This window comes from Megalopta genalis, chromosome 16 (genome assembly GCF_051020955.1).
Source record: "Megalopta genalis isolate 19385.01 chromosome 16, iyMegGena1_principal, whole genome shotgun sequence".
NCBI lineage: Eukaryota > Metazoa > Arthropoda > Insecta > Hymenoptera > Halictidae > Megalopta > Megalopta genalis.
In genome coordinates this window covers 7657904-7685146 of record NC_135028.1, presented here as the reverse complement: position 1 = coordinate 7685146, position 27243 = coordinate 7657904, and the positions used below count along the sequence as shown (strand labels likewise).

At 34.4% G+C, this 27243-nt stretch overlaps 2 protein-coding genes and 2 long non-coding RNA genes across 9 annotated transcripts; 2 read left to right on the top strand and 2 right to left on the bottom strand.

Moving 5' to 3' along the window:
- Positions 1 to 3023: 3023 nt before the first annotated feature.
- Positions 3024 to 12469, bottom strand: LOC117221174 (ATPase family AAA domain-containing protein 2). 2 transcript variants are annotated; one of them, XM_076526789.1, is made up of 11 exons: positions 11770 to 12469; positions 11535 to 11683; positions 10204 to 10473; positions 9242 to 9433; positions 8399 to 8580; positions 6291 to 6477; positions 5853 to 6038; positions 5001 to 5136; positions 4589 to 4690; positions 4434 to 4523; positions 3024 to 4176 (listed from the first exon to the last, which is right to left on the bottom strand). In XM_076526789.1, exons 1-11 carry the CDS (start codon positions 11921 to 11923, stop codon positions 3863 to 3865), a joined length of 1962 nt encoding a protein of 653 aa, XP_076382904.1. In that variant the 5' UTR covers positions 11924 to 12469; the 3' UTR covers positions 3024 to 3862. The 2 variants fall into 2 exon arrangements, with proteins under 2 accessions (XP_076382904.1, XP_076382905.1); XM_076526790.1 differs by having other exon boundaries at positions 4434 to 4520.
- Positions 6226 to 10610, top strand: LOC117221175 (uncharacterized). Its single transcript, XR_004490427.2, has 3 exons — positions 6226 to 6939; positions 7294 to 7893; positions 8266 to 10610. It is a non-coding gene; the product is annotated as an uncharacterized LOC117221175 (long non-coding RNA).
- Positions 12470 to 13051: 582 nt separating the features above from the next.
- LOC143260655 (uncharacterized) lies at positions 13052 to 14454 on the top strand. Its single transcript, XR_013034939.1, has 2 exons — positions 13052 to 13461; positions 13543 to 14454. It is a non-coding gene; the product is annotated as an uncharacterized LOC143260655 (long non-coding RNA).
- On the bottom strand, positions 14363 to 26723 carry LOC117221173 (ATPase family AAA domain-containing protein 2). Of its 5 annotated transcripts, none has more exons than XM_033471901.2 (16): positions 26272 to 26723; positions 24451 to 24679; positions 24008 to 24365; positions 23653 to 23824; positions 23430 to 23511; positions 23087 to 23336; positions 22743 to 22957; positions 22330 to 22622; positions 21922 to 22239; positions 21669 to 21850; positions 21185 to 21371; positions 20621 to 21099; positions 20355 to 20540; positions 19977 to 20012; positions 18696 to 19587; positions 14363 to 18268 (listed from the first exon to the last, which is right to left on the bottom strand). In XM_033471901.2, the coding sequence occupies exons 1-16, from the start codon at positions 26275 to 26277 to the stop codon at positions 18191 to 18193; spliced, it is 3963 nt and encodes a 1320-aa protein (XP_033327792.1). In that variant the 5' UTR covers positions 26278 to 26723; the 3' UTR covers positions 14363 to 18190. The 5 variants fall into 5 exon arrangements, with proteins under 5 accessions (XP_033327792.1, XP_033327793.1, XP_033327791.1 ...); XM_033471902.2 differs by having other exon boundaries at positions 14363 to 18280; positions 23445 to 23511; XM_033471900.2 differs by having other exon boundaries at positions 14363 to 18280; positions 26260 to 26722.
- Between the last annotated feature and the right edge of the window lie 520 nt (positions 26724 to 27243).

The following is a 27243-nucleotide window of genomic DNA, read 5'->3' as shown; positions in this document are numbered from 1 at the left end:
TTGTTGAGGAAAGCGAACGATTTTTTTTAGATTCAAAAGGGTCTCGTGCCATTTTCAATAATATAATATAATATATTATTATATATATATTAAATAATATAAATATAAGAACAGTGGGAGACTTAAGTCTATATTTTTATAAACATCGGCTTCGGCGTAATAGATTTTTTAATGTAAACAATAATAATAACGTCGAGCTTGTTGAGATTAATTGATTAACGTTCGTGTTTACCAGTTTCAATGATCATTTACAAAAGTATTCACAAAATAATCAATTGGTGTCCAACTCTGGTGCGAAGGAGGCTGAGAAACAGATGGAAATAGAAATGGACTAAGCTAATTAACGCACCAGAGTCTTGCACGCAATGAACTCGTAGCCTAATTCAATGTAGAGAAGCGTAATGAAAGACTGAAAACTGAATGATAAATATTAGAACGGTACCGAGCAAACGGCAATATAATTATATAATAATTATATAATAATATATATATATCATAATAATTAACGCAACTATTAAACATGAACAGTAACAACGATTTTTCAACAACCATAAAAACGTGCTGCAAGGCTCGAATAATCGTATCTCCTCTTCCCAAATTGTCTATTTTTGTTTACAAGCTGAGAAACAATTGGGGAGAATTTATTAATTATACCAAGTGTTCGTTTCAATACTTACAATCTAAATGTATTCCGAAACAATACATTTCCGGAAAATATATTGTAAGTGTTAAGTTGTTGCAAAGGTAATCTCGATTTTCCAAGTAGACAGAGTACAAAAAGAAAACCGAAATTACTTTTCCAACAACTCAATGCACACGATGTTGCAAAGGTGACTCGCAACCGGGGCTGAGGGGTTCCTGAGACAATTTGAAGCAACTTTTCTCTCAGCGAAAATCTAATCCGCAGCTTAGTTCACGAGATAATTAACGAAAAACGGGGACCAATGAGAAGCGAGATCAGCTGTCGCTACGCGCTCGAGCCAACGAGCGGTCGAAGCCCAGTTCCGCATATCCCCCCCACCCTTACTAGCTGCGGCAGTGGAGCAGCTAGTGAGAGGGGGAATGTAAACACAGAGGTGCCTTCTTGTCGCGCAAGGACTATACATTACACACATACCTCTTATTATTCTCATAACTTCTCCACGAAGCATTTGTAGACTTTTCATTATACACAATGTCAGTTTTATTTTTACTTGCAGAACACACTGCCGGAACACTGCACGGAAAAATGCGGGTCACCCTGTATACCCTCCATTCTATGAAGACTCTCGCTAATTACGAGATAGAGTGTTAAAAGAACGGGTATGCGGTTATAACGCAATAAGAAGGGTTTACAGTACAATCTACCTTGCGACAGACGGTTAAATTATTAATGACATATAGTTCTTTTGTCATTCCCCCTTGTTACGAGGGTGCATGGGGGAGCAACCCCTCGGAAGAAGTAAGAAGTTAGAAAGAAGTAATAATAATATAACGTGCGATATAGTAATAACAAGATCTGTGGCACAATATTACCAAGCAGTATATTATTATATATTTCTGTCAGTTTTGCATATGTACAGAATATGTGCAGAATAAGCAATATATACGTATACATTTGTTTTATAGCAATATTCAAAGATAATAATATTTCAGTGTAATATTGTAATAATATTTATAATAATATTTATATATAAATATTATAGCAATATTCAAAGATATAATAATATTTCAGTGTAATATTGTAATAATTGTAATAAATATTATTACAATATTACACTGAAATATTATTATCTCTGAATATATATATATATATATATATATATATAAACAAATGTATACGTATATATTGTTTATTCTGCACATATTCTGTACATATGCAAAACGGATAGCCTTCATTCAATGAAGAGACATCTGACTACTGTAAATTGCTAATTTAATACATTTATAGTAATCGTTGATAAATCAGATTCTTCTTTGCGTGACGCGTTGCTCCAACAGAGAAAGTAATTCTACTCTAAACCGCATAAACTTGAACACTTTCATCGTTGCACAATCGTTCGCCGCATTCGAATTCAGATGCTGGTTAGTCGTTATTTCGCTGTCATTACAAGCTGAACAATTAATCTTGCTTCGATCGTATATTTAGCAAGTTACGATTACCTCGAAATATGATAATAATAATAATAATTGATTATATATCAATTGAACGAATTAATGGTGGTATTCAAATGTTACAGAATAATTTTGTTGACACGACAAATATTTTGGTACTGTTGCATAAAGCATAATGGTATAGATCGAATATTGCATCAGTGTGTGTGTACAATTCCATTAAAAAAACATAGCTGGTCTTTATGCGTTCTTTATTATGCACAACTATGTGGGGTCACGAAGTATACGTTTTTTACTTTCCTGAAAGCAAGTCACATGAATATAGGAGCGTTCATAAGACTTTCAAATAAGAATACAATTAACAAACTTGTTTCGTTACAATTTGCGAATGGAGGTTATGTTAACGGAAGTTTCGTTGATGTAACAAAGTTGCATATATTTTTTATATGTAGGGTGTCCCAAAAATGTCTCGCAATCCGGAAATGGCGGATTCCTCGGATCATTTGAAGCAGTTTTTTCCTTTACAAAAATTTTCTCCGAGGCACCGTTAACGAGTTATTAACGAAAAACAGTGACCAATAAGAATCGAGTACGGCTGACGCGAGGCGGCCCAGCCAACCAGCGCGGGAAGCCCGGTTCCGCTCATTGGCCCGGTCGCCACGCGCCAGCCGAGCTCGCCTCTCATTCGAATGACCCGAGGAACCCGCCACTTTCGGATTCCGAGACATTTTTGGAACAAATATATATATATATATATATATATATATATATATATATCGTACTCTAGATATATAGTAGTATATAGATATATACTATATAGTAGTATATAGATATATAGTATACATATATCGTACTCTAGAAGTAATCACTCTGTATCAATTTGCAAACACTAAAAGAATGTTTGCAATCGAATAAAAATACGTATTGCATTACTATCCACCATTGGCTGCGTGTTAAACCAATTTTATTATCACCTTCCACGAAACAGTACAATAACAATGAATACCATTATTTTATAATGCTATCCGATCCTGGTCAGGCACAATTTCGCTGTTTCGATAAATTACTTGTCGCAGTGGACGATAACAATCAGGACCGATACGTTGCACAAACGCAACCATAGATTACGCGAAAGTTAACGCACGATTACGAGCGACTGCATAAATCAACACAGAGAATAGAACGACACCGACTGTTTATAAAAATGCAGGACAATCACTAGAAAGTCTATATCGAGTTTGTTCGACCGTCGACTAGAAATTATACAGGGTGTCCCGAAAATGTCTCGCAATCCGGAAATGGGAGGTTCCTGAGGTCATTCGAGGCAACTTTTTCCTTTGCGAAAATTTTCTCCGAAGCTTCGTTTACGAGTTATTAACGAAAAACACTGACCAATAAGAGGCGAGCTCGGCTGGCGCGCGGCGACCCGGCCAACGAGCGCGCAGAACCCGGTTCCGCTCATTGGCTCAGCCGTCTCGTGCCAAACGATCTCGCCTCTGATTGGTCACCGTTTTTCGTTAATAACTCGTAAACGAAGCCGCGGATCGCATTTTCGCTAAGGAAAAAGTTGCTTCAAATCGCCTCAGGAATCCTCTGCTTTCGTATCGCGAGACATTTTTAGAACACCCTGTATATATGCGCCGGTTATCAAACCTAGCTCGTCGTGATGAACGACTTGAAATTACATATCGGTGAGTGAATTAATGGGTCGCTCCCAGCGATAGAGAATTACGCGCGGCAGCGGATTTCATTTTCGAATGATCGTCGTTCAGCTCTCCTCCTTCTTCGCGCACCGTTTTATTCGCCTGAGTTCGAAAAATTGTTTCAAACACTCCTCCACCGCTGAGTGCACGTCGTCCTCCGTCTTCTCCAAGATTAATTCGAGCGACGTGTAGAGAACTTCCAAATCGTGGCACGACCATGATTCTGTAACCGCGATGATCTTCTGAAGCAGATCTTCGGCTTGCGGATCGCACAATTTTTCTCTGCTGGACACCGATAAGCTTCTCCTCGAGGCGTTCTTCGATCTTTTCGACGACGGTCCTTCCCCAGAACCACTAGACTTTCGTTTCACGTTCGTTTCTGACGATCGACGGATTAGATTTTAATATAATAAATATAATTATTATTAATATATATATTATTATTAATATATTATAAATATTATTAATATATTATAAATATTATTATAAAGATAAAATAATAATTTTCTGCGCTTTTATTTCATTGTATTCTGTCGGACCACCTTAAGCTAGAAACGCGCGAGTGTTCGTGCTTGAAATAAAAAACAAAATAAGGAATTATCGAAACATGTAAATTGAAATTTGAATTGGCATTACTTGATTTTGCGGTTGATACTTGCGATACGGTGAGAAGCTTGTTCCGACTTTTCACTCCGAGTTTAGTCCTCCGTGACGTTGACACCGCTGCTATCGTTATCGTAGCATCATCATTAGCTTGCAAATAATTTTTGATAGCGTTTTCGATTACTTACGTGTTACAGCATGCTCCGAGCTACCCGCATGTAACACTGATTTCCTTCTCCTCCCACCTTCTCTTGGCTTTCTCGCGGGCGTTTCAACTTGTACAATATCCACTGTTTATTATAGAAAATGATTAAATAGATTTAGCGAAGACTTGAACAATTAAGCTACGGGACTTTATGCAAATTCTCCTTTCGCAAAGTCTTTAGAGTGTTCTTGGTCAACTAAAAGATTGCACATTGCAAAAATCTAAATGAAAATGCTACTAAACTTTGTTAATCTACACACTTTCTTGCATTTTCAAAATCTGCTCGTGACATAACTTGTTATTTTTGTAAATATTTTAGATATTAGCCATTTTTTAATTTAGTATTTTTTGTGCTATCTAAACATTAAATGTTCTACAATGTATCGCTGTTATACCTTGCGACGATTGATTCGATTCAATGTCGGAAGTTGCATGATTGAACAATTGCTTGAAAAATGATTCGCGCTCGTGCTCTCCCGGCGGCGTGATTTCGAAAGTTTCGCCCAGATGCTCGTTGAATAAAGATGAGACCTGAAATTGCAGTTTAAGGTTTATAGTATCGTAGAAAGTTAAAGACTATAGTATTGTAAAAAAACTAAAATCAGAATTACGATCGCGCACAGAAATAATGGCGTTGCTCTAATACATTCTAAAAGTGCGTTAGCAATTACACAATGATTAAGTAATACTAAATTCTTCTTTCGAAAAGATTACTAGTTCAGAGAGTTCGGATATACAGGGTGTCCCGAAAATGTCTCGCAATCCGAAAGCAGGGGATTCCTGAGGTGATTCGAAGCAACTTTTTCCTCAGCGAAAATGCGATCCGCGGCTTCGTTTACGAGTTATTAACGAAAAACTGTGACCAATCGGAGCGCTAGAGCGACCGGCGCTCCGCCCTCTCAGCCAATGCCGCGTCACGCCTGCCGTCTGACGCAGCGGCAGTGGCCGCGAGGGCGGGGCGTCGGCCGTCCGCGATCTCTCGTCAACGTTTTTCGTTAATAACTCGTAAACGAAGCCTCGTAGAAAATTTTCGCAAAGGAAAAAGTTGCTTCAAATCACCTCAGGATTGCGAGACATTTTCGGGACATCCTGTATAATTTATCAGCGTGAAGGAAAGCTTAGTACAACCGCTGGAAAAAAGTTTTCGGTGACAGGCGTAAGTGTGGTGGGGAAAGCCGCGCGAGGGGCCGCCAGTTGCCCGTGCCTGCGCAGAAGGTCGTGGAGAAAGGTGCAGCAATTTCTCTTACGTCTTCCGGCAGCTCTTCCACCGAACAGTTTGCCGTAGTCAAAACCAGCATGTACACGGACCGGTCCAAACCGTGCATCAGAGATGTGAACACGACTCGGGCGGCTTCGTCTACCAAGTCCCACCAAGCCAGGATATTCGGAACGTAGAGCAAGGATGGTAAACTTCGTCGAGCCGTCTTCATTTTCTAGTGGACAAGTCGATGGAACGAAATGTTACTCGACGTGATCGCGTTGCGGCGTGCAAAGATGCTCGTTGACGTGTGCTAGAAGGAGCTAACGGAGACTAGAATCTCTGAAAAGGAGCCCCAAGGGCTCGGAGGCACAACTGGAGGAAATTTCCAGTGAATTCACTGTAGCATAAAAAGTATTCCTTTTGTTTTACTCTTATCGAATATCGTTAATTTTCCTTTGTATACTTTATTGTGTAACGTTGTTACTTGAATGATAGCCTCTTCAGCTCCTTTGCCAGTCTCCTCGAACAAGGTCGTGACATCTAACACGTGGCAGGGTAGGTGTTCCAACGTATGAAGCAACGCCGGCCCTAGATGACGCGTGTGGGAGTCGTCGTTTCCACATAATAAGATCCTCGGGCAGTTGGTTGATTTAGATAGAGCTTTGCCGGTGCTGCAACAGAATCTCCGAACTTCTATTCATGTCCTTATAATCATTGTTTACCAACAAGCCTGGCGAACGTCTTCCCTGCCTGCTGCTTTTCCCGCCATGTTTGCCGTTGCGCGTGTGGCGCGAGGTAGCAGGCGTAGGTGTGGTGGGGGAAGCCTGCAGGAGGGGAGTAGAGACTATGGCGGCCCGCGGGCCACCAGTTCACCGGGCCTGCCGCAGAAAGTCGTAGCGAAGGTATAACCTAAGACGCAGTTTCCTAACCCTTTTCAGAGAAACTAAGTATAATAACATATGTATCTATAATAACAACGAATATAATCTAATCTATAATATATATATATCTGTAATTATAATCTAATCTAATCTAATCTATAACTATAATCTATGATAACAACGAAGAGCAGTACTATTAGACAAATATGATGGGAGCGTTAAAGATTGCTGGGAAAAAGGTTTAAACAAATGGTAAATACTCTTGTCTTTGCATCGGATAAAAAAGATAATATAAAATATAATATATAATATAATATAATAATATATATAAAATAATATAAAGTAATATATATATAATATTATTTTATTATTATAATATATATATAATTAATATTATATATTATATTATAATATATAAAAATATAATATAATAAGATAATATAAAATAAGGTAATAAGATAAGCGTTGGAACAGTATTCGATATAGATGGCGCCAGAGATTGCCGAAAAGCTTTATTCTCGAAATTTGTAAACAGACAAACGCTTTCTGAAATCCGTGACGTTTCTTCGAGAATCTTTAAGGCTCTGTTCTTTATTTGTTTAATAGCCGCTCGATAACGATTAACTTTCGGCGCAGATGAGATTCAAGTAACGGCCCAATGGCACCGTCCCCTGGCACGGCTGTGTGCGACATGCGTTCCTAATTGACGGTTATGCAATGGCACTTATCGATTGGTTACCGTATAATTCATTTACGGTAACTGAAAAATGTGACGTCATCGGCACCCATCTGCTAGCAACGATCGATTTTAATGGACGAAAGTCGCAACAGACGATCGGTTTACCTATTTTTTAAAGCGACTTTTGAACGTTAACCGTTCATTAAGTAGTCTTTGATTTTCAATAGATCTTCATGCGCGGGATCATGCTCGGTCATAGATCTTTAAAAAAAAATCAATTTTCTCGGTTTTTCTAGCTCCTTTGAATTCACAAATGTTTTTTTAGCAAGGGAGCCATGATGCTGCATTAATTAACACGGATGTCCTGTTTGTTTGTTAAATAAATTGATTCGGAGAGAGAGAGAGAGAGAGAGAGAGAGAGAGAGAGAGAGAGAGAGGTTAGAAAGTGAGGCTAGGACAACCAGGTGAGAGAAATGATGAAAACGAAAATTACACGGAAAGATGCTTCAATAATTAGTTAAATAAGCGTAAGTCTAAATTATATTGACTATTGAAATATTGTTTAAATCAAATATATGTCAGCGAAAGTTATAAACATATTTATATTATTAATATATTATTATATTATTACTACAAGACGACATGTTATTAACAACATTTTGTAAATATTTTGCAGAAGCTAGCAGAGCTATCATTGGAATTATAATATTATAATATTATAATATAATATAAATAATATAATATATTATATATAATATATATAAATTTATATTAATATATAAATATAATATATAATATAATATTATAATAATATAATATTAGCTACCTGCTAATTATTTCAGCTACCTAACCGAAGCTATTGCTACTGTTACTTTTAATCGTTTATCGTCTTATCGTAGATCTCGAGACGTGCGCTCTAATAAGGATCCATATGAAATAGATTCGCGACGAACAGCCGAGAAACGACGTTAGCTTAACGCGGCGCATGATTTATCTGAGAGTGGTTTAACTGGATTGTGACCTAATACTCACATGACGTCGCAGATTAACATTCCTGTTGGGCAAAGGATATCGAGCTGTGACAGAATGCGTGACAAATTGTCTTGGAGCAGAGGCTGCATCTTAAACGACAACGACCTCACGGGCGCGACCGAAACGCGATGGGACGCCGGCACGATGTTTTGTTGAGCTTTGTGGAAATCTTGCTTGTCGACCTGTTACGAGGGACACGCGCTGTGTTCAACGGATCTCGAACAAACATAAACTAACATACTAAAATAGTGTAAAAGACGATCAACGGGAAGACAATGTTCGAACTCGTTATTTTATGTTTGCTATTGCTGGACCGCGGATTCGGTGCATTAATGACAAAAACTTGGAAACTTTAGAAAATGTATACAGGGTGTTCCATAATTACTTCAACAGCTGACAATTTAAAGTAACTTTTTCCTCGACGAAAATGCAATCTAATTTAATAATTGAAAATGCAGAAGAACAGTGACCGATGAGAAGACGAGCTCGGCTGGCGCGAGGCGGCTGAGCCAATGAGCGAAGCTGGGCTTCGAGCGCCTCTCGAGGTCGCTTCTCATTGGTCACTGTTTTTCGTTGATAACGCATTAACGATACTTTTCGTAAAGGAAAAAGTTACTTCGAATGACCTCAGGAATCTCTCATTTTTCGGAAATAATATAATAATAATAATAATTTTGGGACACCCGGTATATTTCAAAATAACTTAACGAAACATTATATTTGTATATTGCTGTGTTAGAATTAATAGAAATATTCGCGGTCATTAATTCTACAGTTTCCTTTAGAATCTTAACGTGTTGGTTGTATCTTCTACGAACAATTGTTATTCGTATGCTCAATTACTTTAAGATGCCGATCGTTGATCTGATACTTCGCTTTCGACGTGTATATCTCCGGGTAATTCCTTCGGACGCAACACATAACAGCTTCGGCGCACAGCGCCTGTAAATCGCTGCCACAATATCCGACCGTCTTCGATGCTACATAAGCTAAAAACTTCTGTGCTGGTTTGTATTTCCAACTTCTAATGTGCACCTGACAATACGTGTAATATCAACGTTTGTGAAAGCTGTTGTAAGAACGTAGTCGAACAATTTAGTTGCGTGTAGCATTTGGCTAAAGGAAAGAAACGAAATCAATCGATCGTACTTTTATGACGACACTAAAGCAACGTATACACATTGTACGTGTAGTATTATAGATTTATGTGACTCTTTATCCAATTTATATTACTCTAAGATGCTCGAAAACATGGTAAATATATGCCAAAAGTTTGAGAGATCTATAGTCTTCACGCGACTAGGAAGCACCTTTGCGCTTACACGTTCCCCCTCTTACTAGCTGCGGCAGTGGGGCAGCTAGTAAAAGGGCGTAGGGAGAGGGGGTGTAGTAAGAGGTGCCTTCTTGCCGCGTGAGAACTGTAGCGGCAACAGAGACAAGTAGGATGGACCTTCAAAACTGGGAAAAAATTACCTTGAAAGATAAACCGATCGCTCATAATATTCCCAGCTTTGAATAAAAAATAGAAGAGACACCCTGTATTATAAACTATTCGCAACCTAAATTGTTCGTTACTCTGTTAAGATCACACCACGAACAAGTTCAAAGTGGGAACAATTGTATACAGGGTGTCCCAAAAATGTCTCGCAATCCGGAAATGGCGGGTTCCTCGGATCATTTGAAGCAACTTCTTCCTTTACAAGAATTTTTAAAGGAAAAAGTTGCTTCGAATCACCCGAGGAACCCGCCACTTTTGGATTGGGACACCGCATTTTTGGGACACCCTGTACAATGTAATGTGGTACCGAGAGTATTTCCTTCCTCGCTTTGTAGCACGGCAGCGGAAAGTATAATTCTCTATCAAACCGGCCGGGTCTCCTTAACGCTGGATCTATAGCATCGACTCTATTCGTTGCCCCAATTACTATGATCTCTGAATTGTTCTCCAAGCCGTCCATCAAGGCCAGCAGTGTAGAAACGATGCTGGCGTGCACGAAGTCTTGTCGGCTAGATCTTACGGGTGCCAGTCCGTCGACTTCGTCGAAAAAAATGATGCAAGGCTTTGATTGTTGTGCCTGGAAGATTCGTTTGGAGAATCAGATGCTGCGTTAATCGCCTATAACCGATATACGAATTCGTACAGCGCAGTGTCGAATAAAATGGTATTGAAATAATAATAATAATAAATAAAATAATAAATAAAACATGAAAATATTGTCGTGGATCGTTTACTAAATTGTGTTGGTATTAGTTCGCTTCAAATAATTATTTGCATTAATAAACTGCTATTCTATATTTAGAATATTTCTATATTTTACATTTCTAATATATATATATATATATATAATATATATATATAAATATAAATAATATATATAATATATATATATATATATATATATAATATATATATATAAATATAAATAATATATATAATATATATATATAAATATAAATAATATATATAATATATTTATATTTCTAATATTTCTATTTCTGTACAAATATTTTTACATTGTTTTCAATGTGTTAAAATTATTAAAGGAAGAAATATATTTAAATCTGTTTCCTGGTTTTTGCAATCGACGAAGAAACTTTTTATTTTGCCCGAAGATCAGCGATCTGGCAATAATTATTTGATATTGTTGCGGTATTTATGCATCACCTACTGTTTCTTAGAAATTTCCGTAACATTTTATTCGAATAAATTCTTCGAATAAAATTTTATTTTAATAATGTTCATACATTATAATAATGTCCAACTCCGAGAGCGGTACGGCCACGCTGACTTTCCAAGGACAGCCAGCCGATACCCTTCAGCCGTATAAACTACTAAATTCGTCAGAGAGTTACTAAAAAAACCCAAACAGTAAGACGAGACGGTGCGATAAGATACGCATCGGGCGACAGTCAATAGTTCTACGCTCAGAGTTGGGTATTATTCGAATAAAATTGTATTCGTAGAATTTATGCGAGATGTTATTCGAATAAAATTTTATTCCAATAATTTAAGCGAGATGTTATTCGAATAAAATATAATAAATATGCCCAACTCTGGCTCGCAGTGTCCACTCAATTAAGCCAGCCGTTCCTTTCCAATCTTATCGGACACGAAATGCTAACGAAATCTATTCACCATCGAGAAGATTTTCTGCAGCTTTTTTTCGCTTTCGCCAACCCATTTGCTGAGGCAGTCGGAGCCCTTGCGCGATATGAACGAGACCTTGCGCTCCGAATTGCTGCATTCTACGGCCAACGCGCTGGCGACAAGGGTCTTCCCTGTGCCTGCGGGACACAGCGATCGTCAATCGGGAACGACGCTTTCGCACAACATTGTACCTCATTACGAACCGTAGAACGTTTTATTTTACCAGGAGGCCCATAAAAGAGCAAGCCCCTCGGCGGTTTCAAGTTGAACTTAGCGTACACCTCGCCGTACATAAGCGGGAACAGAACCGTCTCCTTAACCACCCTGATGTGTTTCTCGAGACCGCCGACGCACGAGAAATCCTTCGCCGAGAACATGGTACGCGACAGAAGACGTCCGTGCTTCTCTCTCGCATACCCGACGAACGGATGTACTTGTTGCTCTTGCGAATTTCCAGCCGGCCCGTGATCCGCTTCAAACACCGGCCGCAACGATGTACAAGGACATCGTGAGGGTTCTTCTGTGAATATCACTGGAATTTTTGCCACGGTGTCGAGCGATTCAAATCGATTCACAATGCAGTGTCATAATTTCCGACGACGTTCCGCCCATCCGAAACACGTGAAACAGACGAATTGCTGAGCCGCGATTCGACGCAACGTTCGCGCGATACATAGTGTGAAGATTGATGACAACCTATATGCAACAAAATTACAGCAACGAAAATTAATTAATTAATAATACAACAAGCACGAGAATGTATTGGGACAATTACTAACACGGAATTATTTCCAAAACATTGGACCAAGCGACTGGAATCGTTTTGAAACGTTCGAGGGTCCGGTTTGCTAAACAATTACCAACAAATATCCTGCAACAATTCAAGTCGGTCGAAGCAGCGAGAATATACAGGGTGTCCCGAAAATGTCTCGAAATCCGGAAATGGTGGATTACTTGGGTTATTTGAAGTAACTTTCTCCTTGGCGAAAATGCAATCCGCGGCTTTGTTTACGAGTTATTAATGAAGAACGTCGACCAATAAGAAGCGAGCTCTGCTGACGCGAAGCGGCTGAGCCAGTGAGAGGCGGGCTAGGCTGGCGCGAGGCGGCTGAGCCAATGAGCGAAGCTGGGCTTCGACCGTCTCTCGTGGTCGCCTCTCATTGGTCACTGATTTTCGTTGATAACTCGTAAAATATAATATATATATTATAATATAATATAATATACTCCATTTTTGAGACAGCCTGTACAAAAGACCGATTTTCTTAATATTTTTTTCTTTTTAATTTCATTGAATAATTCAACGTTAAACATCTTGCATTTTGTACATCTCGATCAATTTATACGTACGCTGAAAATTTCGTCGAAATCGAGCAGCGTTCTTACAAGTTATAAACAATTAAATATTGTAAAAACATTTCGTTGTACGTATCGGTATAGACGCGCGCGATATAACCACGCACGACTGCGCAAGCGCAGTGCGTCTATCGGTTGAGCACTGTAATTCTGAGCTACGATGGCCGACACGACGCAGAACTGCAGATGGTTTTACTATGTTCACTCGGTAGATGTCCTGCGTACGCAGGAATCGGTGTTAGGTCGTCAGTCAGTCGGTCGATCGATTCAGGTATAAATGACGGTTATGTATTATGTATTTGTTTCAGGGAGACGTTTTCAACGGGTTATTTCACCTGGGCGTGTCTGACGAACAGGTGAAAATGGTTAAAGCGGATGTCGGTACTTTACACTCTGGCTACGCGTAGTTTAATATATTATTTAGCATTGTATTCCGCTATGCTTTCGCTACGAGCGTCACTAACGTATATAAGCACAGTATTTATTGTATTTATGGTATTAAATACGTCTTATTGTCACTTACAAAATATGATAAAAATGTCGTCAAAGTTATGTGAAGGTTTTCAGTTTTCTAAATATCATCATCTACGTTTATTATAAATAAAATAAAATATAAATAAATTATAAATAAAATTCGTAGTCTATAATCGACGACAGAAGTTCGTCGGAATTTTGAAAATGGAAAGATCTTTCATGTCGAAGCAAGACGATGCACAAATTTGGGATTCGTAAGGCTGACATCTGTGGCCGGAAGAAAAAGTCACGATTTCAAAGATTGCCCTTCCCTGCGACCACAGATACACATACAGGGTGGTCCACCTATAATAAGGCCACTTAAATATCTCCTCTAATTGCGGGAGTAGAAAAAATATTTTGTATGCTATTTGAATGGTTTGAAAAAAAAACATTGTATTGCAAAAATATTTTATATTGAAACGACCCAACGTAGTCGCCATACATTGACCCATTCTGCTTAGTCTCACTCACCCTGATTTAATCCTGATTCTATAGTAAATTAACCGAAAGCGGAAATGCGAATTAAAATGTCCCGATTTCACTGACCGAGGATTAAAAATGCGTTGAAAATGGTCAATTTCGAAATTTTTCTTTCACGAGATCACTTAAATCCGCCAAAATAACGGATTTCTGCTTTTGTGCATAATTTAAAATTATTATATTATATATATTTAAATATATTAAAAATATAAATATATAATATATAATAATAAATATGTAATATATATATAATATATAATAATATAAATATGTAATATATATATATATAATAATAGGCACATTTCAGTATCTCCGGAAGAGCTGTCTACTAAAATAGAAATTACAAACAAATTATTGTTTTTTCATTTTATTCTGATATCTTAGAGGAATGTTTATTGAAGACTGGAACAGTAATAAGAAACTGGAAACAGTACAATGGGATTGGTAAAATACAAGACAAAATGTTTACATTATGAAACTTCAATTTATTATGCTACAATGAATGACAATAAAATGTATTACCTATATGGTAAAATAAATAAGGCAGTGTATGCTCTTTTGCTTTGTTTTCTGAATCTTTTACAAATCCTCTCCCTATACTTAAAACTACCATCCTTCAAAGAAGACATCAAACTACTACGAACGTGTGCTTGATTGAACTGTTTAATGCATTCTTTGTCGACAGCAGTATTAAAATCTTCATTTTTTTTAGCAAAGTAATTATAGTAGTTAGTTTAAACGGCAGTGGTTATGAAAACCTTTCAATAATACAATTTTACATATAATTACACTATATAATTGCAATATTCTTGGTAATACAGGGACGATAGCACTTAAAAAAAAATAGCACCAGAAATTAGTTTTGGAGAGATTACATTTCAGATTTGGATCTTCGTTGTAAAGTGGAATGTAAAAAATATCAATGAAACCAGGAAAGTCACGACGATGCAATTAATTTCTTCTGTTAATTGCATCATGTGATTTTTCTGTAACATCTACCATTTATTCAGATTAATATTTGAATTTTTAGTACCGATATCCGTTACATGATCTCTTTGGCAAATATCAGCGATATTCATTTAATAATAATTAAATTGCATAAAGGTAATTTTTACTCTATATCAATACTGTTTATTCAAACTAGACGAAATTTATCAAACATTTCCAAATAATTAGTCATAACGTGAGTACACAAGTTCAATACCATTCTTGTATCGCTGAAACCGTTACTAATGCTTTACAAACTAGAAGCAATAATACAGCCTGTTTTCAAACATTACATTTTCTTGCACAGCACATTTTACATTGCAGGATGTCTATAAGTGATATTACGTATCATGAAATTCAATACTTATGTGTGGCACTAATTTGCGTAACCAACCGACTATTCGACTAAGAGAAATCTTCCTGAGTAAGTAAAAACGCGATGTCCACGTGACAATTTCTTTGAATTTTATTAACGCAACTTAGAAGAATTTGATTGCATTAACGTTTTGCAACATAAATGAAATTTCTACTAAATTAATTAATATTTCATTTACAAATAATTCTCGTCAAACAGTTGTGTACATTTTAACATTAAATTGATATGAGCGAACAAAATATTTTAAAAAACACCACAGAGAACTAAACGTACAGAATGTACATTGTCAATTATTATTTCGATAAATAATTGGGAAAAAGTTATCCTTGTGCAATACGCTGGTAGCACTAGTTATCGTTAAATCAATTGTAACAATTATATTAGATCACCGTAAGACATTGGGCATATAGGTGCACGTATGTATAACTATTTAAGAAAAATTTATGAACCGTATTCATAATGTTACAATTATATAAAATTACATTATCTCGAATTTTGTTATTTACATTATCGAAAATTACACGTTAATTCCATTCTAAACGGGAAAACATAATATACAAAAAAAAGAATAAATACTACATAGTGAGCATTTCTAAAGTTCAGTCTTCTTCATTTCTATCCTCTAATCAATTTTAAGTTCTGATTGAATGAGATGTAGTCATGATATTTCAATATTTCAACTATTCAGTATACGCGTTTGAAATCTTTAATTAATGGAAAAGTAATAAAATGAAAAACTAGTCGACATTACTTTTTTGACTGTGTTCTATTATAGTTTTATACTATCAATGGCATATTACATTCCTAAGACAGGTATTTGTTATCGATCACATAGTATCCTTTTAGGAATTTCAGAATATTCGTTAAAAAGAAGTCTGACTACCTATTGGCTTTAGTTTTATCTACTAAATAATTAAAATTGCATGAAGAAATGTATTAACATGTACAATTTGTGCATAAATGAACACTATGTATGTAGTTAATTATTATAACAGGAAGAACCACATTGCTTCCAGTCGAACCGATTAAAGTTTGTCCATCACGCATACATTATCTGGTAACTACTTCTTCACAGTTACAGTATGAATCACAACCAGCAATATGAATGTAGAATGTAAATTTTACATTAAAATATTTACTAATATTTATACAGATAAACGTTCCTTCGCGTATCTTTAAGATGTTTACCGAGGTATTTCACATTTATAGTAAAGCTTTCAATTCTGTCCCACTTCTTTAATAATGGTAGAATGAAAACTTATTTGTATTTAGTTTGTTTAGTATGGCTTACAACTTTGGTCAAAATAAAGTGAAAGAACATGATGAATTATATTTCTCGATTGTATCTTAATTACCATAACTAAACTCAATTCATCGCCTAACTTTAATTTAATTGCTTGTTCTAATATGAATCAATTAAATGTACTAATCTAAATAACAGACGCTAATAAGAAATAACATTGTAATGATTCGTTCGATTGGTGTATATAAAAGTAATATTAAATATCAATTTTTATACACATTCACGTAGGAATCATTAAATTAAATGTTATTTTAAGTTCTAGGTACGTTGCATTCTCAATACCTGTCATTCTATTTGAACAATTTAAATAAAGGCTAGAATGTCGATTCACCTGGGCAGATATGAGATTTAAATACTCAATGAATTTCACTGCCGAATAACAACTAGAAATCGAGATGATAATTATAACAAACGCAATACTACAATAAATTATTTTTAATAATAAATTATGTACACTGCCGAAATTCATAACATGCGGTATTTAACAATGATTATATGATTTGGAATGTATTTACATATATAATCAATGTGTAAGTTTTTTTTTTTTATAAATTTACCAATACATAAAGTAATATTATTGACACTACAGTACAGAAATATCTGTTATAGTAGGATTATTTTGCAGAAATTATCAAGGTATTTCTCATTTTAATTATTGATTTGTAAGATTTTCTAAAATAGTATGACTTCGTCAACTGGAATAACATAAATTTATACATGCGTATTTGAACTTATGCATCAGGATATGTCTATATTCAACATATATGTCTATGTTCATCTAAAAGACTGTAATAATCCAAAGTAACAACTGGTGCATATGATGAAACGTTAATGCATTTCATACGTTATGCGTATCGATCAATCGAATGCTACCACATGAATATACAGCGAAATAATTTGATATAATGTACCGTGAAGTACCCTGTATAAAAAGTATAATTAAGTACACGTTATATTTTAAATTACTATCATCTTTGTATAACCATCATTGCAATATATTTTGTTGTTGTGAAACAGTATACTTCTTTATGGTGTAGCCTTTCGTATTGACTTGGAAATAATTCGCAAGTACCCTACGAAAGCTGACCTCCATAAAAATGAAAGTGTTCAGTATTCTATAGTACAAGAAACTTATTTCATTATAATTAATTTCAATTTCTACAAATATTCTAATTAAATAAACAATATACAAATTACCGTTAATATACGTCCATTCAATATGAACATCGTTGACTAAAAAATAGTCTGAAATCAGCTATGGTGAAAGCCAATAAAGTTATAATAATTTGTAATTTCATATTTAGAAGATGAGACAAATGGTTCGATCTTTTAGCTTGACATATAATACTCCTTTTTCTTGTAAATTTAATGCATTGATACATTTTATCATGTCCTTAGATATCAAAGTTTAAATATACCGTAACGTTGTTTCATTTTACTTATAAGTATATATGCAATAATGAGAATTACTTCCTTCTATCAATTATTAGCAACTATGAAAATCAAAACAAGAAAATATACCTTTTCATGTTATCTTGTGTTCCAACAAGAATAATCGATATTCTTTGTTCAGTGTAAATATACAAAAAAGTATTGTTATAATGATACTAAAGATAGCAAAATGACTTATAGCATTTCTGTCTGATTAGCGACATGATGCCCTTTCTCGTACGTTGTCTTGAATTCTTCAAACCGTTTCACCTCCTTGAGCAAATCCTATATGTATATATATACACATATGTATACGTTATAAATTATAAAACATTTTATACTGTTACATTATTTACTAAATATCATCTACTAATATAGATTGTATAAATCAGTGCAAACATTTTAAAAGAAATACTACAAATAAGAAAATAAGTATCATGAAAAATGAATTTGGAAATGATTGTAATTTGTATGTACGTGTGATTTTACTTCCAGGTGACAGTAAATGTGTACCCGTTAGTAGTTAATAGTTCGAGACACTATGTTCTAAATTAAAATTTACATTTCACAAAATTATAGAGAAATTATGTCGAAATTATTGAATAATTTAACCTTGACTCGCAAATGAATGTTGATTTACGCGAGTAAATATATAAATATTGTAAATACATTAAGTTTTAATGAAATAGACTATATTTACCTTTGGCAGTGATTTTCTATCATAACTCTGAGCATATTTTCCCACACAGCGGCTCAGTTGCACGTAGATGTCACATAACACTTCGACCGGGAAATCTTTCGTAACATCAACAGTGTGTTGCCACGCGGTTTCCAACTCATTCTTATCTACAATAAGCTTCTCGTTTTCCTCGAATCTGGCTGGACTAGAATCACTCTCAATAGCAAACGATAACTCGTCCATACTCTCTCGTCTAGACGAGGAATTAGATCCAGCATTCTCCGCGTTTTTCTCATTTTTTTCTTCTACAAAACATATATGGATATTCTCAAGTTCGTCGATCCGTTGTTCGGTGACACAATTGGTTTGCGCTGTTTGCGCGTCTTTCGAATTTTCATTTTGCGAGTCATTCTCAGTGTCAGAATTATTGAACAACGGTACATGTCCGTTCAAAACACTGTTCGCCTCGGTTTCGAACTCTTGGAATTTTTCTAAATCAATGCTGGTGGTTTCATTAGTCAAACAGACTTTGCTGTCGAAAGTGGTAACGCTGTCGTCAAATGCAATCTTTTTCTTCTTGTGGACCTTTTTCACGAAACCCCTGGCCCAGGCAGGTATTCTACGTTTTCTAGAATTACTATATCTCTTCCCGTTCACAACAAGAGCATGACTAGGACTTCCAGTATCTTTTTTATCACTTCGTTCGGTTGTAGACTCGGGTTGCTCTAGGGTTGATTTAGACTGGATTTTATTTTCAGCGTTATGACTACTTTTGTTTTCGACGATCTTACGATTTTTCGAGATCTCACGGCACTTATCTTCGAAATCAGAATCCAATTCTGCCTTTATCAACGCGTACGCATTGTCGCGAAGCGAACACGCGCGATGTCTTATCAATTTGTCGGCCGGATCTCTGTGAAAAAACAAAATAAATATATCCAAAAAATAATTAAGGAATGATAATGATTGAGAAGCTGTATTAACTAACTTCAGTGGTCTTCAATATTAGATAGATACATGTACAAAGTGTATTTCGTAACATGTAAATATAACGCTAACCGCACTGGATTCATGAAAATAATAAGAAAACGTTCACATAAACTAAGCGTGTCCTAAGATATTGATGAATATCAATCCTTAGCAAAAAGCCCAAAATAGAATACATGTTTATATGAACGATTCTTATTATTTGTACGTATATGTATCCACGTTTGTTCTCGATGTGTTCCATGTATAAGAAATTGAAGACCACTTAACTACAGAGCAACAACAGCAACGGATAAACAGGAAAGTCTGGACTACCTCTTCAATATTCCAAGCGAAGGCCTATCACGTAAGCTGATAAGAAAACACACAATATGAATGTCAGTATGAACTTTAATTCCATTATTTATATTTATATAAGTTATATGAATAATTAGTTAATAGCGAAGAAATCAAGTGACAACATTGATAAATATAAATAATAGCAAATAAAGTGCAACAAAACTATCGAGGGACGATGTATTTTCGATCAGAAAATTAAATCGACTCGTTATAGCATATAATATAATACAAACCGTGAGCAAACGAAACTAGTATTTTCTAGTGTCTTTAGAATAAACCTGTTTACTGATGACTCTCAGATAAATTTAAATAACGGATTTAATAACGTAATTCATACACAATGAATCTACGAACCTATCGGGATTATATTCTAATGCATTTCTGCAAATTAGATCGATGTCGTCAAGGAAATCCCTGGCGCAAAGATAGCAGTGCATATCGATCTTTGTCATCATGGTTTCCAAATCCATTGGCTGTTTTATAATCATGTTGTAATCCGGTACTTCTTCTGTATCCACCGGTTTTGTGAACATGAAAAATCTGTAACAGAAGAAATTTGTATCATTTAAACGTCCTAAAATACATAAGTAACCAGCAAATAATAATATAAATATATTTACTGTCGATTCCTTGCCAGTTTCGCGCATATTTCTCTCAAAAAGATTCTTAGTTCTCTCAAGGAAACTTCTTCCTTTTCGTACAACATCTTCCTCTCTTCCTCTGTTAATTTCTTTGGTATGGGGTCCGGTGCTAAAGGAAGTTCTTCCAAAATTTCGATTTTATCATCCTTTATTTTAGGCGATTTCAAACTTTGAATCATAAAAATGGGTCGGAAGAATTTCGATCTTTGCTCGGCCGTTGGTGTTTTCATCGAATAAACTTCCCCGCGAAGCTCGCTAAAGAGACTTCGTAACTGGTTAGGGAGGTCTTGATACGTCGTGTCGCTCGTAGCCAGAATTAGAATAGGCAATGAAGGATCGAGTGCTGCGATACGACACAAAAAAACTGCTTTCACAGTTTCAGGTACAAGCGGCCACCATTGATCAATTGACCGAATATAAATTATGGACGGTACATTCCTGGCAGCTTCATTAAATACCTAGATTAGAAAATTCAGTGTACATTTTAGATTGTGTTTCGTTCGGGTAGTATCTGTTTGTTTTTAGAACTTGTTAATAACGAACTTGCACACAGGTTTCTTCTGGAGATCGTCCACTCTCCGCAAAAAGGGTGCTAACGTCTAATGTTTGAACGGGTAGATGTTCCATGTGATACAATAACGCTTGTGCTAAATGGGGTCCTTGACCTTCAGACAGATTTCCTCCAGAAATTAGTAACCTCGGACGATGTATTCCTTTAGTAATTTTAACTCTGAAAAAATATCTTCGATTATATTAAACCAGAACTTATACGCCATTAATAATGAATACAGTAAGACAAAAAGTGTTATGATGTAATCTATTTGGTTAAAAACTGGATTATTGTGACAAGTGAAAGTTACATGTACCGTTTTTTTTCTTTTTTTTTATAAAATCTCACACCTTACAATATCCTGTCATAGAATAAAGAAATATGGTAAAAATGGTATCCATTCGATTTACTTAGAATTTCGTATTTATAATATAACACTTTTAACTTCTGAATCTTTCAATTATAAAACTTTATTACTTCGCCATAGCAGGATTAATTCCTTGAGGAAATACTCCTTTTATGGAACTTATTAACTCTTCCAGCGGTGGTCCTAGAAGAGGTTCCATAAATGCTTGCAATTTTCTTCGAGCACAAGGTGATACTCTTTGCGATGATGGGACAAGCATAGAACTGGCTTGAAAGAAATCTCGCTTTTTTACCTGTAAAAATATATATACTCTAGTATTATATTAATTTATGATCCATTTACTGTTCGTTAAGAGAAACGTACTTCGACACGTTCAGGATCCAACAGTAATCGATTGCTTGTCATATATATTTGGGGATATGTTCTTCTTAATCCCTGCAAAACTGCTTCAGTGCATAGAGCCCTTAAGTCTGATCCACAGTAACCTGTTGCTTTTTCAGCTAATATTTCTAACAATTGTTCTGACGGTGAATTCTTCCATTTGCTGACATGAATTTTTAAAATTTCTAGTCTTTCTTTCATTGCAGGTAAGGGGAAAAATAATTCACGGTCGAAACGACCGGGTCTTCGCAAAGCTGGATCAATAGCATCTATTCTATTTGTTGCTCCAATAACTATAACCTAGCATAAAATAGAATAATTTTGACCAATTATATTAACAATATTAATTTGATATTCTGCAAGTAAGTTCTAAAGTGAAAAATATTTTACCTCCCCTCTATCGCTGAGGCCATCCATAAGTGCCAGAAGAGTAGACACGATACTAGCATGAATCTGATCCTGCTTCGTACTTCTAACAGGTGCAAGGCCATCTATTTCATCGAAAAATATTATGGACGGTTTCATTTGTTGAGCCTGCTCAAATAACAAACGTAATTGGCGTTCCGATTCTCCAACCCATTTAGATAGACAATCTGCGCCTTTCCTCATAAAGAATGCCATTTTTCTACTGCCTTGACTACACTCGTTTGCCAGTGCTCTAGCTATTAATGTCTTACCAGTTCCTAATTATTTGATATAAAACATTAGTTTTTAAAAATATATACTTTCATGCACTGACGAATACTGCAATTTACACTGAAAATATTTACTCGCATGATTACATAAACATCCAATAATAATACCTGGTGGACCATGAAATAGTACTCCCTTTGGCGGAGTAATGTGATAACGTTCAAATACGTCTGGATACATCATAGGAAAAACAACCATTTCTTTAAGGCAGTGAATGTGTGATTCTAAACCTCCAACATCGTTAAACCTAATATTAGTATCTAAAGTTATTGGGTTTATATCTGCTTTGCGATCTGGTGGTCCACCTTGAGGTATTGCCGATTGCCTATTATGAAATTAATAAAATAGAAAATTCAATGTACAATAATATTATCGCTTATTCCATTGCATACTAAATTCAATGGAATTATTTATAGATATTTCGAGAACTATGCCTATGTACATCATACCTCACCTTGCTTTCTTGCTTTTTTTTTTATCATAACGCTGAGGTTCTGAATCACTGGAATCACTAGAGCTTGTACTTTTACTCCTATGTTTACGTCTTCTCATGGAATTACTAAGAACACTTCTTAGTGCTTTTATAGATCGTCGAACCGGTTCTACATTAGCTTGAAATCTATCTACAGTCGGCTTTTTTTGACGTAAACTATATTTTCTAGGGCCAGGTGAATCCGAAGATTCACTTAAATCACTATCTACCACTGCAAAAAATAACAGATTAATAATATTTATAGACTTTGTAACATTTATAAAAAGTTTAGAAGGCATGCGTAAATCAAACGTAAATGTCGAACCTGTAAGCTTCTTACCCCTTGGTAATTGTTGTTGTGTTGTTCTTCTAGTTCGTTTAATACGTGTGTACATATCTTCATAACCCTGCAAGCATTAAAAAAAAACAATATTGTATAAATACTTTCAAATACTTTCATACAAATAAAATTAATAATGTTTATTTGAAAATGAAAGTTATTTATAAAAGCTAATGCATGTTCATAAAATTATAAAAAATCATGTTACATCTTCGTTTTCAGAATTATCATTATTTTCTGCCTTCTCGCTTTCTTGAGAACTGTCTTCGTCACCTTCATCTTGCTCTACTTTAGGCTTTACATCTTTTTCAATTAAATTTCCTCCTAGTCTTGTCACGGGACCTTCTCTGAGTCTACAAGGACTATCAGATTTTCTTGTTCTGTGAAGAAATTGTTTGAACGTATAAATATAATTGTTAAGTAATCGTATCGATATAATGTCTAATTTGATGTACTTTTAGATATGTACATATTTTAAAGAAATCAAATATATCCATGGAAATAAAATAAACTTGTATCCTCAGTTTACTTAAAATTTATGCATTATATTAACAAATGTTTACCTCACATCTTTTTCCTCATTTGGTTTACTTCTGGTTCCCATTTTATCTTTATGTTCTCTTTCTGTTCTGTCTCTTTCTTGTCTATCTTTTAGATCTCTAACATCTTTTTCTTGTTCTGTTTTTTCCCTAAGTTCACGATCCACCCTGCTTCTACGTTCCCTACTGTTCTGTCGATCGTGTTCTCCTCTCTCCCTCATGTGCCTCGATGAGTTCTTATTGGGAGGATGATTCTCCCGCGACCTAAGAGGCATACGCTCTCTAAGATCACGTTTTCTTTCAGGAACTTCATCCACCATTTCTTTATCAGATGAAGAACCATGTTGTTGAAACATGGGGTAACCTTTCAATGTCTGTGTCCCTGAAATATCATTAGATACAGATATTACGGATACATAAAAATCATGAAATTTATTTGTTCGATATTGATTTTAAGACTTTTTTACCTAAAATCCAACTAGTATTAAGATTATCATACGTTTGCATTCTGTTACGTGTACTGCGGCGAACGCTTAAATTGTTCATAGATATATGAGAATTTGTATTTGAATGTGATCGCAAAGTACGTAAACTTTTCACCCTTCTGGCGTTAGAGCCGAGATTTCTGCTTCTAGGAATAAAAATATCTTCTTCTGTATCCATCGAATCCAATGCAGCATCATCATCTGACATTATCTAAAATATGTTAACAAACAAGTGTCTAATTTTTAAATTTATATTTTGTTGTTACTAAAATCATTGAATATGAATGATTTAGAAGAAGATGTATTTTTCGTATCTCGTATCTTACAATGCGATATTGAAGGCAATACGCATTTATTGCAATATTCTTTCACAATAATTCTACCTATAACGAATGAGTTTGATGCAATGATCCTAATATAATACCAATAATATATTCATTAAATCTTTTAACATTTATATTTAATACATAAATAATGTAATGATATATTCTGACGTTAAAATATCACTTTTCTTAATTTACATAATATTACTCTGGTGTTTGATACATTTCATTTATATATATATAATATTTAATAAAAATTATATTTCATTTCAATATAAATTAATATGATACATTAATATTATATATATTATATATAATATATATTTTTTATTATTGATTTTTATGCACTAACCAAGCTTAGTAATAATGTCGGTTATTTCATTTTAAAATGAAAAATGGTTTAATAACATAACGTGCTTTTTAAACGATACAATGTAGTTTTCAGTTTTATTTTAATAAATGAATATATATATATATATATATATATATATATATAATTAGTATTCTTCATTTATAGATTTAAGTAAGTTGGCATAAAGCAATTTTACTAAAAAAGTTAATATTTAACACAATAATACAAACAAAGTGCAGACTGGTCTTTATTGATTAATGATATCGAAGCCACTTTAATAATCACATATAATTTTAAAGAATAATATTACTACATTTTTATTAAATAAATAAATAAATAATAATTTGCAATGAAATTTCATATATATTGTATAAACAAATTAACTGTCCTTATTTTAAAAATATATATAATCTCTTGAAAAAAAATTTAAAAAATGTTGTTTCCCTATGATAATAAAGTTTGTTTTAAATATTTGATAAAATAGGAAATAATTTAATTCCTTTTCATTTAATTTAAAAAATTTAAAGCTGTTCCAGCAAACTACAGAGAGTACATTACAATATATAGACAAACTTATTTAAAAATTATGCTGAGATTTTATCATGTATTTAAATTAATATTTATCAAACATTAACTATATTATAGAAAATTACATAATCCATTTTTGAACAAATATTCATTACAATTAAAATTGGCTAATTTATAAAAATTGCTCGTGAAAGATACACTTATAAAATGTTAAAAATTGTTTTGCAAATAATTACATTGATCGATATGAAGCAGCAATATCGAAGAAGAAAATTTTATTGACAGTTAACAGGTGTCTTTTCTTGGTCTTCCCTATTTTATATATTGAAGCACCGCCCATTTAAATATATTTTTACAAAGTCGACGATCATAAAAATATAGACAATATATCTCATTAAAATGCGATGGGATTGTCAACGAGCAGTCGTGTTAAATATAAAACAATATAAATTAATATAAACACTACTTATAATAATCATAAACAAAGCACCATGAAAGCAATTAGTATCGTCTTAATGCTGGCGAGTTTTAACCTCTACGAAGCTTGATATTGAAAAACTTGCAAATACAAAATGGTTGATACGTAACTACTTAAATTACCTTCATCTGGCTAGTTCTTGCTGCCAAATTTCATTTAAATTACAAACGAAATTTGTAACGTCCGTCATATGCCTCAGGTAAAGTATCACCACTTTCTCGAATGAGTGCACGTAGCGCATGCACACTGAGCCTTCACAAAGGTCGTTTTACAATCGACTATCGCTTAAAACTATTATACACTAAAACGTAAGAAATTAAAGCTTGCATAATAAACGTTACAATCGGCAAGCTTGCCAATGCGATACGAAGGTTTCGTCGGTGCCGGTATGAAAAAACTTGTATTGCAAACAATCTCTTGCGTAGGCAAACTCATACTGCAATTGACCGTAAACGTATTCGCATATCTAACCTAACCTGTTCACCAATTGTGATCACACTGATCACGGATCACCTTTAAATATACGAAAGTGATCATTACGACTAATTACATACAGACCAATTATAATCTTTGAATTGTATTCGATAAATTATTATAAAAAAATCCATAAATAAAAATCCGAAATTTTAGTAAAATATAAAGTAAATAATAAATATATACTATTCTCTATAATTATTATTGTTATGAAATAAAATCGTTCGCACACATTTATTTCGCAATATCTTAGTAGCACAAAAAAAATAATGAGAAATCTATTATTAATAAACATTTTAACGTCTAATAAGCATCTACTTTATAACAAATATATTATAATTTGAGTAAAAAAATAATTTTACGATACGCGTTTGCCGAAAGGATAGCTGTGTTTCTTTTATTAATTATTTAATTATTTTTATTAATTTCATTTTATTTTATATCGAAACTCAAGATCTCTATCGTTATTAAAAATTATGATGTAATATCAAAAGTATAAAGTAATTTTTAATAGCGGAACTTGGCCCTTTTTCAAAACTTAATATTCAATACGCATGGGTTTCTAATTACGTTCTTCCCTCGTTAACGTCGCATTCTCCAGAGTTCTAGTGAGACGTTAT

Bases quoted from the DNA above. Each gene is read 5' to 3' on its own strand.
- LOC117221173 (XM_033471899.2), bottom strand. The intron at 23,825-24,007 runs GTAAACATTTGT...ATTTCTTCACAG, and splicing joins AATGAGGAAAAAGATGTGAG to AACAAGAAAATCTGATAGTC. The intron at 21,372-21,668 runs GTAATAAAGTTT...ATATTTTTTCAG, and splicing joins ATTAATCCTGCTATGGCGAA to AGTTAAAATTACTAAAGGAA.
- LOC117221174 (XM_076526789.1), bottom strand. From the start codon at position 11,923: ATGTTCTCGGCGAAGGATTTCTCGTGCGTCGGCGGTCTCGAGAAACAC. The intron at 8,581-9,241 runs GTAATTGAGCAT...CCCTCGTAACAG, and splicing joins TCAACGATCGGCATCTTAAA to GTCGACAAGCAAGATTTCCA. The intron at 6,478-8,398 runs GTGAGTATTAGG...ATTCTGTTGCAG, and splicing joins ATGTTAATCTGCGACGTCAT to CACCGGCAAAGCTCTATCTA.